Consider the following 16,120-nt stretch of genomic DNA (forward strand, 5'->3'; position numbering starts at 1 on the left):
GTATGATTTGTGCTGTGCGAATGGGAGAGAGGGGACAGAGGAAGCTCCCCTCCTGGGTGTTGCAGCCAGCCAACGCTTTTAGGGCACATGATGCCATGCTGCAGGTGTTGATGTGGCAGATGTTGATGTGGCACACGCTGTGGCAGCTGGGGACCACAGCCATGTGCTTTTGGCCACCATCTGTCACCGCCTCAGGTGCCCCCACTGCTGCAGGTGGGCTGTAGGGCCCAATCCCATCCTCGGACCTTACATGAAGGGCAGGGGGAGCTGCTCTTTGGGGGAAAGCCATGCCTTTGAGACATGGATGTGCCCAGACTTCAGATCTGAACACCTTGGAGAAATAGTGGGTGTTACTCCTGCTCCTGGGTCTTGAGTCACTGCATCTGGCTTCAGGCCCACTGGACTAGTGTTGACACAGAGTCAGTAGCTGTAGAGGTGGGGCTGAACATGATGAGCAGTGGCAGGGCTCAGGCAGTCAGCTATTTGACTTCACTAACCTTGTGCACGTGGAGGGCCATGCTTCTGGGGGACTTACTGAAGCAACCATCACTGGGTCTGCTTCAAAGCCTACTAAAGGCAAAGGGGAGGCCCCCAGTGATTTCATTGGGGAATATCATCAGAGAGCTCACTATGGAGCTGCTGGCGATAAAGAAATCTCGTTCTTGCAGGGAGCTGCATCCCAAAGCAACAAAGTATATATGTGCTTAACAAACTCAAGCTCAGTTCCTTTCAGAAACCAAAATAAATTGTTTCCATGACTGCCTGGATTCTAAATTAACAGAACAAACAGTCATTTAAAATGAATGATTTCAAGTCAGAGGAATACAAATCAGAGATAGTATTTCTTCTCACTGGAAGAATACTGTTGCGTCAAAAAATATTGCCTAGATTTTCAGTTGTCCAGAAACTGGGCAAAAGATCTTCATTATCATGCAGTCCACACACAATAAAACCAGCTCTGGCTCCACATGTAACATGTGCCTTAACACGTAACAAGGACTGCCAGCTACTGAGGTTCACATCTTTATTTGGCTTGTGTGCAGTTGGAGCCAGGAGAGTTTTGCTCCAGTATTCACTGAGGTGAACTGTTTCTCTGCTCTGCTAAGTGCTGCAGGGCTCCCTGCCGCTGCAGCAGAAAATGGCTATCAGGTACTGCCAGGTTGGGGATGCAGAGGGGCACAAGGATGCAAGGACCAGACAGAGAGGGACTAGACAACTTTAGGCAAAAAAAATTAATGAAAAGCCATTTGGAGACCTTCCTAAATCTCTGTCACGCTTCTGACCTTCACTGTCAATATTGTCACTGTCATTGACCTGATGCCTCTGTGTCCCGTCATGCCTGGTGGCTACTCTGCCTTCCCTGCCCCATTTGTTCCCCTCACTTCCCCTTGCTACACCTGCATCCTCTCCTGAACCACACTCTGTCTTTTCTGCCATCATCTCCAGCCGTCCTTTCTTTCACTCGGGCCAAAAACCATTTTTCATAGAAGTGGGTTGATAGGTGATGCTGGGTTATAGCGCTTCTGAAGGGGTATCAATGCAGGCAGGCTAGCTGTTTGGAGCATATTTATAAGAGGCAATTTTAGATGTGTGTTGAGTGTATTATTCAAAATGGAGCTCATAATTTGATACAGACAGTTGGAAGAGTAGGTACCAAATTCCAGTTGTGCAAATAAAAAAGTCTGAAGCCTTAACTCTTTAGGTCTGATTCAGACTGCCGCAATGGCAACAGGAGTCTTTTCACTACTTCCAGTGTGTTTTTGATGTGATCCTTATTGAATAAACAATCAAGAAATGAACATTTATAGAAGCTGATTACCTGGTCTCCAGCCTCTTGATGAACTGTCTACTACATTAGGTAAATACAATTTGGCACGTGAAACTCCAGGCGATTGGAACAGCGCTGCCATAACTTGGGTACCTTTGATCAAGCCCATCTATGACTTCTGGTTGTAAGACACTCATCTGTGTTATGCAAGAGGTAAGACTCCATGATTTACAAGTGTTCTTTCTGCCCAGAATAATCTGCTGTAAATTCTCTCTCACATGAACTCTGAACAGCTGCAAGTGGTTGCATCAGCTGTCAAATCCTCCCCATAACCCTTCAGCCTTTCCGTGACCTAACAGGGCTCCAAGATTCTCACAATGATGCCCTAAGATGATCCAGAGGATCCTGTCTATTTTAACTGCACAGCTGTTTATTATTCTGTCCTGGAGCAGTAAAGCTATCAATTGTCCAGAAGGAGAACATTTCAAAGCACACTAAACAGCAAATAATCCTCTGCTCAGGATATTAAAATATCACAAACCACAGATTTCCCAGTGTTATGACTTTATAGCTGGCATCTCTGTATTTTAGCGCTTGGGGACCATGAGCTGAGTAGCAGAGTTTGATACCCTGCTCTGTAACCAAGGAGGTGCCTTGCTCAGTCAACCTAGGCTAAGCAGGGAAAGGTAGCCTTGTGCAGTCTGCGTCCAGGTAGGGATTGCTTTTCCAGACCCCTACTCATCAATATATCAGCTTATAATCAAGCTGGCTGTGCTCTGTTTTAATGGTACATCCTCTTCACAGCACCCATCTGGGGTAGTGGGATTCAGTACTGGTGGATGTGCCACGTGGAGGCTTGGCCTGTGCGTCTGGCAGGGAGCACTGTGTGAAAGTGGGTGTTTGTCGCCAATCCCTGCCTCATTTTGGGTCCTATCTGCTTTTTGGACCGTGGAACTATTCCCCTAGTTGCATGCTCACAGTATGCCTTTTCCCTCACTGTAGCCTCAAAAGCAGTTGTTAAGATGCTGATTAGGTCAGGGTCTAAGACAGCCTGTTTGTAAGATGCTTTTTACTCTGTTGTCATCAGAGGCTCCTGCAGAGTCAAATCCACCCAAACATTACATGTACTGGTAAAAGGGGTGTTACTGGGAGGGAATAAGGCTATAGTCACACCTACATAGAAAGACATACAGGTTTGCACACTCTCCCTCCCAGAAGAAAAAGCTAGGTTTATGGTTTCTTTGTCCTTCTCAGTCCTTCACCCAGCAGAAAAATGCTAGTCACCCTGTTAGCTGAAATCCTACAGATGTGGAATAGAGGATCTTCCCTATGTTAAAATGAGTGATATCATCCAGCCTTAAGGGAGAAACTTTAGAGAAAAAGGAAGATAAAGTCTAGCACTGCCCTGTGGAAGGAAATTGTATTTGGCTTGGGAGATGGGAAAAGTGGCACATAGCAAATATAAGGTCTGAATTTACCCCAAGAGTCTTTATGTTATTTCCTGTGATCCTCTGACACTGTCCAATCATTGTCTATCCATGAAAGTGATGGTCAAGATTTGAGAAAAGGTACAATTTATCGGTATCTGCAGAAGCATCTACAAAATCCAGATGGGAAAATGACCTTGGCTCCTGCAGTTGAAGAGAAAATGAGGCTTGGGCTAGATTAATTCCAAGGGATGCACGTTGATTTCATTGGCGGTGCCCTAAGGGTGAATTTGATTCTTGATTCCTTAATATTTTCAAAGTAAAGCAAAATCCAGGTAGGAAGCCATATGGAACTGATTTCTTCCTTTTTTGACCAGTTGTTTTAGTGCAAGCTGCCATGACTTAAAGCTTAATCCTGTAGTTCTGTTTGCCAAAGAAAAGGTGCAGCATTCACCTGTAACAAGCTCACGCTGCCTTTGGAAAGATTTCACAACTTCACTGATGAGCTTGTCTTTCTATTTAAAGTACCTCCGGCTTTGATTTTCATGAGTGCATCCATTCGATCTCTCTCTGAAGCCACCACCTGCTGGTATGTTTGCAGAAGCTTTTCCCAAGGAACATATCTCTGAATAGAAAAAATGATTTTACTGAATTAATAATAGATGGTCTCAAACTGCAACAGTCAAAGCTTGATTTCTACAGGGATATGGACTCCAAGCTTTGGGCATGTCTAGGACTAGGGTTATAGTGCTACTTGATAATCACATATATCTGATTTTTAAACTTTCCAGCTACCATTTTATAAAAGGTGTATTTCTGGTTATAGAGGGTGTGAAATGCTGCAATAGTCTAGTGGTTGTGTTTGGAGAGTCAAGAAAAATGAGGTGATCATAGGGTTTAAAAACTGGATTCAGTTGTATAGGGCTAATATGCATGGGGAAATCCAGAAATGGAGAATTTGCCCAGAGCTTCATTGGTGGCTAATGCAGGTCTCTGAATCACCATGGGGAGTTTTCCTTGCACAGAACTCTGGTTCCACACATGGGCTGCACAGTCTGAATTCAGATTTAGGCTCCTATGCTGCAGCACAACGATCCCACTTGGAACATCACCTGGACTTGTTGGTGAAGGGCAAGCCTTCTCGTGCCCTAAGTGTGACCTTGTGAAAATTCATTACATTCTCATGCAAAAAGTACTTATCTGAGGTTAGAGTGAACTTCTGTAGATTTAGCACTAAGCAGGGAATCACAGGAGTACCCTTTTATTTATGAGAGGGTGAAAGTCTCCTGCTTCCACACCAGAAAGCAATGTTTTCTAAGTGTGTTGCTCCCTATTAATTCTGCTTTCCATTCTGTCTGGTATCAGGAAGCACAGAAAATAGTGGAAATTAAAAATGAAAATAACACAAAGTTAAACACACCTCTTTTTGATCTTCAAATTGAGTTACTGCCAGGCAATGATACATCTCTGAATTTGTGCTATCTGCCCTGGATCGCCTCTCTGTTTAACCGTGAATTGAGTGGAGCTATTTCACTTGCCAGCCAGCTTGTGCGGTAAGTTGGAAAATGAAATTAATAAGAAACAACGTGAGAGTCAGATCTTATAAGTGACCTCTCCCAAGGCACAGCAGAATAGGAAGCTATTTGTCTTTGCAGGGTCCTGTTATTATAGTATCAGACCACTTTGTAAGCCAAAACGTAGTGATCCTCGTAACAGCCCTGTCACAGGACTGACTAGCAGCTGTCGGGGACATTGGGCACCTTGCACATAAGCACAGGCTGGCTGCAGCCATGAACACCGGCATGGGAGGGCTACGTGCCTGTGTCTCAGGTTTTGGGATATCGTCTATGGGGGCCTGCACAGACCAGGGTCCTCAGAAGCAGCATTGCCCAGGACAGACTGAGCCTTGTCTTTTTTCTTTCCTATGTCCCTGGAAGTGGGTGTTTGATGGACCTCTGTCGTGCCGAGGGTAGGACTCTGCAAGGAGCCCCTTCTGGGTTGGGGCACTTGTTTTGGGATCATGCTGCCGCCCCAGCAGGAGCTGCTCTGCCTGGTTTGGCCTGGGCTGCCCCAAGGACTCAGGAGGGCCAGCACTGCCTCCCAGCGGGGGCTTTGACCCCTGAGAAAGGAAAGCATCGCTGCATGTAGGAGTCAAGCCAAGAGCTGGTTATAGAGGTTTAAATGTCTCCAGTTTAGGGACACATGTTCCTCACTGAACATGACCCTGAAGGCTCCTCTCCCAGGCATTCATGAGAGACTGAGAAATGACAGACCGGCCCCAGGTCTTGTGGTTCGGCCCTGCAGCATGATGGGGCACCGGAGCAGGTTTGCAAGGTGTCCATGCTCAGCAAAGTGTCCTTAACCTCATGGGTGACCATGGCTGAATATCTGTCCCCTGGTTCTTCCTTTCACCTCCTGTGGTCTCATTTTAGTGTGATTCTTCAAAGAACCTGTCTTTTCTCTGAGATGCAGTAATAATTTCCTTGTTGAGAGCAGCAGTACTTGGGTTTCCAGCACATCACAGTAAATGTGGGTGCATTTTGAGCCATAGTGGAAACTGTCAAGTTATTTTATGTATTAACCCTTTTCATTCCCCTTTAGGAATTCACAGAAACAAACTGCAGCTGCTGCCGCCCTCCCTAGGTTGGGATGCAGTCACTGGCACTAGAATGGAGCCACCGATGATTGCTTTTCTTCTCGCAATTTTTCTCAGAGCTCAAGGAATTAAATGCACTAAAGCCTTAATTTCTGAAAGACAGTAAGTCTGACATACTTTGACCTCCACAGTGTCATTTAGTTTGACTGTCTGGCCAACAGTTTCCTCCTCCCCTGTGCTCCCCCTTCTTTTTTTGTACTAGGCAATGAGAAAGAGAGGTAGTAAACAGCTACCTAAAATGCAGATTAGCACACAAGGTTAACACAGCAGAAGTGCACTGCTTTCTTCTACCAACTCTGCTCAGTATTTAAACTGAGATATTGAGTTCCCATGGGGAAAATTGTACTAGAATAGAAAAAGGTACAGCATGTAGCTATTATTGGGGCAGTGATTGTAATGAGCATGGAAAATGGAACAATATATAACCCATTCTTAATAGACTCTGGGGAGGGTTATCCTCTGCTTTGCCTCAGATCCCATAACCAGACACTTTTTTTTTTAATTGGTAATTATTTTTTCTTTTTGGAAAGCCCAGATTCATTTGTATTATTCAGTAAACATTAATGGCATTTCCTAAAGATGAATTATCTCCATGCCTGCATCAGCATGTGGTACTAATGAAACAATCCCCTTCTCTCTTTTCTAGCAGCTGTTGGACCACAGTTTCTGGCCTTTCCAGAAAGCTATGAAAGGTCAAATTTTCCTGCCCTGATCCTGCAGCTGCCTCAGATGGGGAATGCTCTGGAGCCCTCTCCTCAGGGCAGAAGTGCAGTGCGTGTTCCTTGCACCTTTCACAGTGCTCCCTGGTATTCACACCAGTGAGATGAGCCCTGGAGTCATGCCAGCCTAGACCTCTGCTGCTGCAGAGAAGGTACCCAAAGCCCAGGAGGGAGGCAGGTGGGAAGGGGTCCAGCTTTCTGTGCACTCGGCAGTGAGTTTTGCAAGTGTCATGAAAAGAAACGCTCTGTCCTGAAATGGTAGTTACTTTTAGCTTTAACTTTGTGGCCACTTCAGTGGGCAGCAGTGCTTTGCTACTACACTTCCTTCAGCAGCTACTAGAATGAGCTACTCTTTTGAGATGTGGTTATACATAAATCCGATGCTAAAAATGTATCAGCTGGGCTATGGGGGGGTTTTGTCGTTAATCAAGGTGTCTAGCAAAAACAGCGAGTGTAACACACAAGGTTTACTCCCTGCTGGTGAGGAGGATGTCAGCTTTGCTTCCTCTTACTCCATGGAAACAGTCTTCAGTCATCCTGAAGGCTAAAGCATTGGCTGTGGGATAGGGAAGAGGTGAATGCCATGGAAACAACTTCACTSAGGACATCCCATCATGTTTAGTTTGATTTTACTCATAGGTGCTTGCAGTGGGTCATCCCACAGCAGCAACACAGATGTTGTTCTAGTTTTGGGAGAGGAATCTGGACCTGCACACACTCACTCGCACCTTTTCTCATTGCCCTTTTTCCCCCTTGATGCAGCTTAATGTACAAACTCCACCTTCGTTTGCTTCAGCCTTGCACAGGGCAGTGTGGAAATGATGTCTTACCAGGGAGGGTTCACACTCATGGTGCACAATTAGTGCAGTTTTGAAGGCATAGAGATGTAAAAAGTGAGGCCTGTGACAGCTTAGAGGACTGCGTAGGGATCTATCAGCCAGACCCTATCTGAGAGCCAACAAAAAATGTTGGTGACAGGCAACTTTCATAAAGCTGCTTTGTTGAATGTCAGCTTCTCTTTACAGTGTATTGTCACTGGTGCYAGCCCTGACACTTGAGGCACAGACTTGTTATCACACTGTGGCATGCTTTTCTTCCTGGTATTTTTCTACATTTTTTTTCCCGTAAATTCCTGATGTGCCAAATGAGCTATGTTAGCAGGTTTTGCCCTTAATGCTTTGGTGAGAGGGCTGTGTTGCATAGCATGTACTGGAAGAACAGTGCAGCCGTTAAAAGCCAGTCAAGGGTGAAGCAAAATGAATCCTTTAAGTGTAACCATATTTCTGTGAAGTGCTTTCTGCTGTTGGGCTTGTAGTGCCCAAGTTCTTCCATTCAGTCAAAAATCATGGCAAAATATGTTATTCTGGGGGTAAAGACGTGCTGTAGATTCAGCAGAGTTAGCTACTATGAGCTAGCTGAGATGAAAAAAACAAAACAAAACAAAAAAACCCTTCTTTTATCATTTACATTTCTTGGCCATTTTCTGTGCTAGATGTTCTCCCAATGCCATGCCAGCATTGCTAGAAGGGGAACGCTAGTGTCACACATAAGCTAGACAAGGGCTGTAGTTGCTATAACGTTAAATTGTGTCATAAATCTCCATTAAAAAAAGTTGTTAAGTATGTGGTAGAGAAAGGGAAAAAGAAATGTCAGTCATCAGGACTTTGATGTTGGGAAATAATAGCTAAAAGCAATGAAGAGACTGTAGGAGCCTCCAAAGCAGGAAAAAAACCTGTGTGTACTCCCCTTTTCACTGCAGATTGGGAAGCATCAGGTGGATATCCAACAAAATCCACACCACCTCCTTGAGAGCTGGCCTGGCAAGAAAGCTTGCAAGGTGCTTGAGGCAGAAATACATGGAGCGCCACTTGGTACCTGCAAGCCACATGCTTCCCCAGACTATTCCAGGCACATGAAGGGCATACGGCCGTCCCCAGGCACCTAGAGCTGAGCTCCACTCGGGAAGCCCTGTGGATGGGTGCCCAGTGCCAAGCAGTACCCCCCCCCCCGGCTGGGGGCTGGGACAGCGTGACACAGTGTGGAGCTATGCCACGGAGCCGTACTGGTTTGGCCTGTCCTGATGTGAGGAGTCAGTCACTTCATTACACTGCGAGCTGATTTTTTGCAGCTTCTTTAGAGGTCAAGAAGCACACAGTGTTTCCTAAGGTGCGAGAGCATTTTAGCATGGCTTATGCCACCATACGGGGCTCACGGTTTGCCAGGGCAAGAAGGCAGTGAGGAACCCCAGCACTTAGAGCAGATGGCAGAAGACCTGCTCTCCGGTCCCTCTGTGGTAGCACAGGCCTGGGTGTGAGCGGGACTAATGAGCTTTCGGTACAGGCCAGCTCAGCGAGTGCCACACAAAGGTGATTGATTGATTGATTAACTGAAAYATGGTGGACCAAAGGAGCAGATTATTCTGACGTTTAGGACTGAACGCTGCATTCCTAGGGAGTCTAGTGGTGAGTTGGCAAAAGAAAAATATCAAGGCAAAGGTCCAGTGTGTCAAGTGGTAAGTGAGACGCACAACAGAAGAACTAGCACGTGGCAGCATGGGAGCTGTTGCTGCTCACTGCTTCCTGGGGCCTTTGGCAAATTGCGTCCTGTGCACAAGGTCACAACAGTCTCCCATGCTAGATCTGCCTTCRTTGCCCTTGGCAAGTGACCCAGAGCTGAGGCCTGTGGTATCACAGTGCCATGAACGCCTGTCGTCTGCAGTAGGTGGTGGGCTTTCCCTTGCAACCTCAAGGCGGGTGGCTAAGAAAGGCCATGCCAAGCAAGGCCTGGCTCCATGCCCCASGAAAAATGCTGGGGACACAGGCAGAGGCAAACGGTGGATCTCTAAGGTGTTACAGAGTCCGGGAGGCCCTTTCCAGCCCCCCCCCCCAATCCCTGGATTTTAAGCCATGGCTATAGGGTTAAATGCCTACAGCAGGTCAGCCAGGACTGCTGTGAGCCCAGGGGCTCTTGGCTTTCAAACAGAGCACCTGAAACTCAAATCGCTTGCTCCCCACCCCATGCGCTGTTGCCGAGGCACCCATCTCCAGCTGGGACGTCGCCTCCTCCTGCGAGCTGCTCTGCCGTCAGCGCCTGCCTCCAGGCCTGGGTGCAGCAGTGGGGCGGGGGTCTTGGCTCAGCCTCCCGTGGGGCCCGGGTGCTTGGTGTATTGGTTACTTTAGGGACCTGCTAACCCAATGTAATGGGTCTTGAGGCCCCCTTTCTTTGAACGCCACATCTCCCCAGAAAGTAAACAGCCCCCCCCCGAACCCCCAGTTTAATTTGGGATTCTCTCTAGTTTGTCAGTGAGCTGCAATGTAGAGAATGACTTGYATCAGGTGAGGCTGGGGGCAGGGGGGATGGAGGGAGTGGGGGCATGTTCCCAAGCTGAAAATGTATTAGTGAGCTGGCACCAGCGTTGTAGGACTGGGTGCTCTGAGCAGGGAAGGAATAAGCCAATCCTACATGACTGGCAGCCCCAGAAAGCCTTGCTGCCAAGCCGCAGTGTGCCCTTRAAAGCTAACATTCGGTATTGTTGATGGACATGGTGCTTTGATGTTGCCCACACAGGCACTGGTGCCCTCTCTGTCCATACAGCACAGCTGGGCTGCTGCCTGTGCGTAGGTGGGGAGCTCAGTGAAGCATTAGCCAGCAGAGCCATGATAAGAGGCTCTTTATTTCAAGGTTTCAGCTTTTCAAAACACAAAATGGACATGCTTGAAATTCATTCCTTCATGCTGATCCTGGGAGTCTTCCATAACCTTGAAACTTGGCGCTCTCGGCTTTTGCTCTTGCTCTGCACCCTTACAGAAATGATCACCAAGACCTGCCACACACCCAGTCACTCGGGAGTGCGCCGAGGGGGCTGGAAGGCGCCGAGTCCTCACCCTGTTCTCAGAGGATTGCGACCAACCCCCTCCTGCTCATTGACCTCCAGCAGCCAGAGCAGTTTAGTGCTGTCTGCAGTCGCAGACCAGCTGAGGCACTGGCAGTGACAGCAAAGAAACCCCAAGAATTAAGGTGGTATTTTGCATTTTGTACATTTTGTGTATGTGTGTGTGTGTCCATAATTTACAGTCATCACTCCTGGCACATAACGCCAAGGCTTTGGGCTCTTTCCCCTTGTCTCATGGGCAGTTCAGACCTGTTACCGTACTTCTGTCTAGGCCCTTGGGCATTTGCTGACTCACTCTGCTTTTCGCTGCTCATAGAGGAGACCTAACAGTGGCCTGAACAGCGTGACCTTCCCAGGTGCCTCAGCTTCGGCAGCGGCTGTTTTTACTACAGCATCTGTGCAACATCTGACTTTTTTTGCTGCTCCAGTCTGCAGGCCTTCGGTGCAGAAAGAGGTGAGAGACTGAAGTAACATGCATGGGACAAGAAATGCTCTTTGCCCCTCCCTGTTTGCAGCACTGCTTGCAGGAGCAAAGGTAAGTTGTTGCTTCACCGACCCCCCGCCCAAAAAAAAAAAACAAAAAAAAAACGCAAGGCGAGAATGAGCAAGACAGAGCCAGGGAAAGTCCTTTGCCAACCTCTGCTAATGCTTTCACTGCTGCGGGTGGGCTCAGTGCTTAGAGCACCGCTGTCTTCCTCTCCTTTCCCTCGTGGCCGTTTGAATTCATGACCTCTACAGCCCTTCGCCACATCTGCCCCCTTGGCTCTTGCCCTGGCTCAGCGCCAGGCTGGCTGCGGTGGCAGCGTGTGCCATGCCACACGCGGGGCGTGACGGAAGCAATATGCTGGGGCGTCTCCCAGGGAAGCCAAGGAGGGTTGTTCTTGGCACCTGCGCGTGGGTCACAAGGGAAAAGCACAGTTCACGCTCTCCTGTGTAATTTGGAGAGTGAAACACAGCCGCACCCAGGTCACCTCAGCTTTTCAGGGATTTTCTTCCCATAACAGGCTCAGCTGGGCTGAGGCTTTGGCTTAGAGGGGTTTGTAGCTTAAGGTTTGAACATGTGTAAAATGAGATGAACGTGGAGCCTTAACACATATAGAGAGCTTGGTTGCAAGAAGGAAAAAGCAGTATCTTCGCTCTGTCTCAATTGCACACGCACACACACACACACACACACACACACTCCCTCACTCACTCTCACTCCCCCGTATCTACCCCTCTTCTGCACACCCCATCATCTACTCCTTCCCCACACCCATCTTCTCATTTAAATCCATGCCACCCCCTCATATAGCACATGCCTCATCATTGCCATGTAACAGCAAGTATTTCAGTAGCGTTACTTCCTCCATTWCATATTTTAAAGCAAAAAGCCTTCCCTCCATCCCTTTATCTTCTAATGCTCCCCTAATAAATATAATCATTTCATCCTGGGAGACCTGAAAACCCATTTCTGAAACTCCCCTGGCAACTAATCCAGTAAAACAAGCCTATAAATATAAATAATTATGATAAAAAGGCATAAAATGCCAGACTTGGGTCAAACATACTCGCATAGTGACACTAGCAACAAATAACTACACGATGTTTGAATGTAGATGGAAAAAACTCAATACAGAGTAGCTAGTTTGTTGCCCATAACTGTCAGACTCCTAATTCGGACAGGCCATATTTTATTGATAGGAGAGCAAACACAGTCATAATCCATCCCTACCTTTCCTGCTTTGTGAAAAATTCCATCCATCCCCAGGGAAGCAGGAATGGAAAAAACAGTAGTGTGAACGTGAGGTGAAAGTATAAGACAGAAAGCACAGTCCCCGTCTTTGCAACACACTTGTTTCTTGCACATCATATGCTAAGTTCAATTTTCCAAAAGCTTTGTTTTATTTTTAAAGGTAACATCTTTATTATTATTATTATATTTATTAGTTATTATTATTATTATGCAGAGATGAGATTTTTTTTTCCCCCTTTGATCACAGAGCAAACAGTTTGCTTTTGAAAATGTTAATGGAGTCCTGATTTAAAACTTTTTTTTTCACTTTTTTGTTTGTTTTTTTTGTTTGTTTTCTAAAACGTTGAAACAGGCAAGATCTGTGGTTCGATGTCTTCATCCTACACAAAGAAAGATTCTTGAGTTCGGACTCCTAGCCACTACCGGTAGGTCCTGCCTTGCTCCGTTTGTCGTGGTCTCAGTGTGGTTTCGCCAGGTGGGGTGGGTAGGTGGGTGGGAGGGGAGCAGTTGGACGAAGGGAGGGTATTTGTCAGCTATGTCGAGTCTTGGTTAACAACTTTGCCTCCATTCATGGTTGGTGTCCCTGAACTTTTCCTTGAGCGTCCTTGTTTTTCTCCAATTTCATGCAGCGATGGCTCTCTGTACATGCACACTGCAAACAGAAAAGATACCAATCAACAGCCCTGCAGTCACAGAGCTTTTTGACCACAATGAGTTATTTCTTTGTACGTGAGGCTAAAATCCCCCCTGCCAGTGCACACACTTAAAAAACGTCAGTGACCCAGCGGTGGATCCTGTTGTCATGCAGAGCGCCTGCCTTTGCTGCCAGTCAGATTCCCCTTCTGTATCTGTACCCTTCCAAAGGCACAGATAGAAACAGGGGATCTCTGCTTCGTTGGTGTTCTGTGCTTTATTGTTTTTTAATGATATATTTATGTATATAAAATAATCATTCCAGTTCACAGCACAGTGTATTGTCTCAAGATGCTGGTATCAGCTAATAACAGATCCAAAAATTACCCGGTCACCAATCCTTAATSTCTAACAAGAAGCTCTTGAGAATCTTGAATCAAAACTACTCTTGCATCTGAGCCATCCAAGCCTTCTGGGTGTTAAGCTCTGGATCTGGAAATGGTGACTCCAGCCCATTTTGGCTTCTTCAGCCAAGAGCTGACATCTGTTCTCAGCACCTCTGATTCTTCCTGTAAATCGACAGACAGACAGACAGGGCCAAACCCATGAGCAGACACATGCGTTGAGTGACAGCAAGCCAGGAGCCATCACAGCTCAGCATGGTCACCTGGAAGCACCTGAGAACAAGGTGGACAGAGGGCACCTTCTCTCCTAACACTGGCTAAGCAATGTGTGCCTCTAAAAATGTATTTGCTGGGGCACAAAGAGCCTGAGAAGGCAGTGTCTGTCCAAGACATGGCAAATTCCCATGTCCTGTGTTGCATAAAACATTTACCTAACTAGCCATGTGGACTATTTCCTAACRGCTGTCCGCGTGAGGTGCACCAGATAAGGAGCACGTGCTGAGGGAGGGCTCAGCATCTCATACCAAAGGGAGTAGCTCTGATGATCTCACTGCAAATGTGGTGGGGTGTATATGTGATTGAACTATTGAGGCATTTCAAGGGCAGACACATCAGAGATGAGAACTTGAGACAGGTCCAGACTGCAAATCTCATGCCTGGATCTTAGGAAAAATTAGGATGGAAAGAAAAGATTGTGTACTGCTTCATTTTGTAAAGCTGTCATGTCACCAGCCACTGCATAGAGCTCAAACAAGGGCCCATCATGTTTTAGTTCTGGGTAATCAACAACAACAAAATTTCAAAATATATCTGAAGAAATGAAAAAAATACCCCATCTTCACAGAGGCAATGTGAGTGCTTATATTTATAACCTTCCCCGATTTGCAAATAAATCCTGCCAATTAGATCCAGGCTGCAAATGACATTATTGCTCAGCATTTTACTCCTAGCTAGATAAACAGTTATAGCAATGTGCAACAATACAGGACAGAGATAAAGTGCAGCCAACTGTGTATTAATAGGAAGKATATTGCATTGAATATATGAGCAGTGAAAAAATATTATTTTTCCCATAGAGCATCTTTCATCCAAGGCACTCAAAGCACTTTAAACATACACATTAGCTGGGCCTCCCAAAGTCTGTGAGGTAGGTACTGCTCCGTAAGCTATTACTGCTACCAGAGCCATGCTTTGATAGAAATGAGAAAACAGAGAGACTAAATGAGTTGTCCCATGTGTCTGGGCCAGAATGAGGATTGCCGGGACTGCCCATGAGCTGCCCAGATTAGCTCTGAATGCTGCAAGCAAAGTGTAGAGCACRGTGGCAACAGAAGGAAAAGGGCTCTCACATCCCCGCTCAGCTGCTCAGCTGCCCCCCGCGCTTCGGGAGGTGTCACTCAACAACCTTGTGATAATGTATTTGCCTGTTGCAGCAAAGTGCCTATCAGCGCTACACCCTTAAGTCTGCTGAGACTCCTTGGCAGAGAGTTGGAAATGGCCTAATGCTGAAGACTAAAAGCTTAAAGAAGAGTATGAAARAGGTTAACAAGTGAGGAAAACTTGTGCTCATGTTCCCTTGTGATTTCTTAGCCTAAGTCCCGCAGCTTTTTGATGTCACTGAGGTTTCTGAGGTKGCACATCATTTCTGTGATAGACCTTAATCGCTAATGGTGATGTCTGCAGTGCAGAGTTGGGCATTTGTGCAGGTGTTTCCCCAGGGCTCCCACCATTGCATACCCAAAGTCTGCCTCAAGTTCAGCATTGCCTTCAACCTGACCTCTATGGGCCCAGGTTGGAGCCGTGGGAGCGAGCTGGGTGAGTTATTTTCCCCAGGCAGCTGCATGTTTTAAGCTCATCTCACCAGTACCTATCCCCAATTCCCCTGTAAACCCAGAAGGACAAAGGAAAAAAAAAAGAGAAATTTAAGCCACAGTTAGGGTTTTGGGAACAATACTAGCTTAGGAAGCCCCCACTCCCACTGCTACTTCATGGCGCCTAGTTCACAGTGGCAGCACATGGGTGGTGGGGCACAAGAGCTCCCACAGTCCATACTCCGGGCATGTGGGAAACTAAGGCATTGCTTAGTGCAGCAAGAGAGGGAGAAGCAGTGGTCTGGAGGCAATGTGCAAGTCCATAGGAGAGGGTGCAGGAACTCTGGTATGGCAGATCTTTGCAGTGCACCTGCAACTTCACCAAGCTGAGCTACATGCTTAAACRCAAGGGCTGAAAATGAGCCAAGTTTGCAGTGGCAGTACCCCTGTGTGTTTCCATTTCTCAGCTGGCTGTTGCTCCCTGCCTCTCACCATGGCATTTGGGCAAAAACACTGAATTGCTAACAAGGCCCACAGAGTACTGAATATAAATCAAGCTACTGAAGTAAACAACTTTTGCAGCTAAAGCTTAAGCAAACCCTGTACCAAACAATCAAATAGGTCAGGAATTAGAAGTTTATCTTCCAGTCTAGTGAACGATACAAGTATTGACAAGGGGCACGGCTGGAGGCAGCTGAGATTGGGCTTTTCAGACAGACCTGTCAAAGCATCAGCACAAGACAGACCATGCCAGAAAATCTATAGCAGCATGGGACAAGTGTATTTTCAGTACTTAGGCACACCTACAGTATCAGAGTATGCAGTATTTATATGGTGTCACACACTGGATATTCTGCCTGGATATTCTCCTACACAAAATGGTTGTGTGCATGTGCGGAGTTATGCCTGGACTCTGCAGAGGTTACAAACCTGTGCACACCAAGACACCCATGTGCATGTGTGCACACAGACATGTGTGCRTATGCACAGACAGAAGCATCCGCACGGAGTTTTTAAGGACAGTGTGACATGTTGTGCAACACAAGGTCTTGGATTTCAGTTTGTGCTGAGGAAG

General features: G+C 46.7%; 1 protein-coding gene across 1 annotated transcript in view; it reads right to left on the reverse strand.

Moving 5' to 3' along the window:
- Positions 1-12,345: 12,345 nt before the first annotated feature.
- Positions 12,346-16,120, reverse strand: part of FGF12 (fibroblast growth factor 12) — a 111,285-nt gene continuing 107,510 nt past the window's right edge. The window contains exon 5 of the mRNA XM_026070886.1: positions 12,346-12,849. Within this exon, the coding sequence (XP_025926671.1) occupies positions 12,731-12,849 (119 nt within the window). The 3' untranslated portion in view covers positions 12,346-12,730. The remainder of the gene's footprint in view (positions 12,850-16,120) is intronic.

The sequence above is a fragment of the Apteryx rowi genome, unplaced genomic scaffold, assembly GCF_003343035.1.
Source record: "Apteryx rowi isolate R43461 unplaced genomic scaffold, aptRow1 scaffold_32, whole genome shotgun sequence".
In the NCBI taxonomy this organism is placed as follows: Eukaryota; Metazoa; Chordata; class Aves; order Apterygiformes; family Apterygidae; genus Apteryx; species Apteryx rowi.